We start from the raw sequence: 1,857 nt of genomic DNA on the forward strand, positions 1-1,857 counted from the left end.
GTAACCGATGATAATGGCGAGGTGCGATTAGTCGCTGGCGCTGCGGGCGGTGTGAAAATTCCAACTGCTATAGCAATGGTAAATATATTATAAATGCTTTCCATTTGTATGAGGAGATTATTGTCAATTGTCAACAAATGTTTTAGGTTATTGCCGGCATGTTTTGGTTTGATCATAACATCAAAGAAGCTGTAGATGCACCACGAATACATCATCAGCTTATACCGATGGAAGTACAATACGAATATGGAAATACGCAGGTACCAAATTCGAGATGTTTTTAAATATTTTGAACGGATTTCCACTTGAATATTTTAAATTTTCAGCAACTAATCACGGGTCTGGAGTTGATCGGCCATAAAACGAATCGATACAGTGATCGTGGCTCAGTGGTGTGCGCAATAGCTAAAAATCAATCGGGAATATTTGCCAATGCTGATTATCGTAAAGCTGGCGAAGTTGTTGGACTATAACTGAATAAAATTGATTCAAATCTCTTACACAATGACGGGAAAGGAATGTGCACATTTTTAACTAGTGACAATGTCATTGATATAAAAGAAAATAAACAATTTTGATTGAATAAATTACAAATATTTTTTTAATCTGTGCGAATTTTATTCATTCGAATAAATCACATTAACATCGATAACTACAAGCATTTTCTTAACGATTTCAATTAAATCTTCATTATTATTTCCATCGACTTAATTTGATGCATTGTAATGCCGGAAATAATCAAACAATATTTTCAATATTCAATCTCTTTCATATTGAATTAAGATACACTCTCAGCAGTCTTAATTTATTGATATACGTATAATATTATTTGAGTTTGATAAAAAATATGCATTCAAATGGTTTGGTTTTTGCCAGACATAGTCATAATGTAAAAGTTATCGCCATTGTTCTTGCCTCTACTTCGGTGTTTCTCACGTTGTTTTAATCTGTGTGATAATAAAAGAACGAAGTCACATAACACATTGTACGTGCAATGTGAATTTTTAGTAAATATTATTAAAATAAATATTTTTGTTCAATTTTTTTCGTTTGAAAGATACGAATTAATGTTATAAAATCGAAATATGCTAAATAGAGGGGTATTTATATAAATTAGTCTTCGGATGTGTTAATAGATGCAAACGATTTGTTTGTGAAAAATGTGTTAGCAATGAAAGTGATCTGTGCTGCTTTCTATGTCAAAAAGGCCATAAATAAAAAGTTCAATTAACTTGAAGAACTGCGCATCTTTATAGAATATCACAACAATAACTTTTAGTTAATTCAACGATCCAAACTGGTTTTGAATGTATTTTAACTTGAGTCCAATTAAATTATTAACATTACATATACGAATGATTCACATCCACCCCAATCTCCATTACGTAAGACCAAGGCGTATTTGCTTTTGGTTTTCTCAGTTTCCAATGTTGTAATTTTTTATTTCAGTTGAATATCTTTTAAACAGACAATATATTTGGATTTTGTCATCTGGATATTTCAGCTTATCTGGATAACGTTAGGCGATGATATGGAGTGAAAACAGTAGAAGTACTATCATAAATACTACCATAACTATATCAATCACTTCTATTGTTTTCATTTCGTATCATCGCCTAACGTTATCCAGATGAGCTGAAATATCCAGATGACAAAATCCAAATATATTGTCTGCTTTTAAAACCTAATACAAAGTTGACCAATTTGAATATTGTATGAACTTTATAATTGAGGTAAGTAACAAACAATTGATTCTAATGACATAGTGGATTTTCCCTGTGAAATTAATAATATGGAAGCTTTATTACGTCTTTCTTTGTGAATGGTACTAATACTCCACGTCGAGAAGGCGAACAT

General features: G+C 31.3%; 1 protein-coding gene across 1 annotated transcript; it reads left to right on the forward strand.

Moving 5' to 3' along the window:
• The first annotated feature begins 6 nt into the window (after positions 1 to 6).
• On the forward strand, positions 7 to 590 carry LOC116345545 (scoloptoxin SSD20-like). Its single transcript, XM_031774984.1, has 3 exons — positions 7 to 78; positions 147 to 260; positions 327 to 590. The coding sequence occupies exons 1-3, from the start codon at positions 76 to 78 to the stop codon at positions 471 to 473; spliced, it is 264 nt and encodes an 87-aa protein (XP_031630844.1). The 5' UTR covers positions 7 to 75; the 3' UTR covers positions 474 to 590.
• Positions 591 to 1,857: the final 1,267 nt, after the last annotated feature.

This window comes from Contarinia nasturtii, unplaced genomic scaffold (assembly GCF_009176525.2).
Source record: "Contarinia nasturtii isolate CC-2019 unplaced genomic scaffold, AAFC_CNas_1.1 Cnas_scaffold_1333, whole genome shotgun sequence".
In the NCBI taxonomy this organism is placed as follows: Eukaryota; Metazoa; Arthropoda; class Insecta; order Diptera; family Cecidomyiidae; genus Contarinia; species Contarinia nasturtii.

Excerpts from the sequence above, each read along its gene's own strand:
- LOC116345545 (XM_031774984.1), top strand. Across the intron at positions 261-326 it reads ACGAATATGGAAATACGCAG|CAACTAATCACGGGTCTGGA; the intron begins GTACCAAATTCG and ends TTAAATTTTCAG.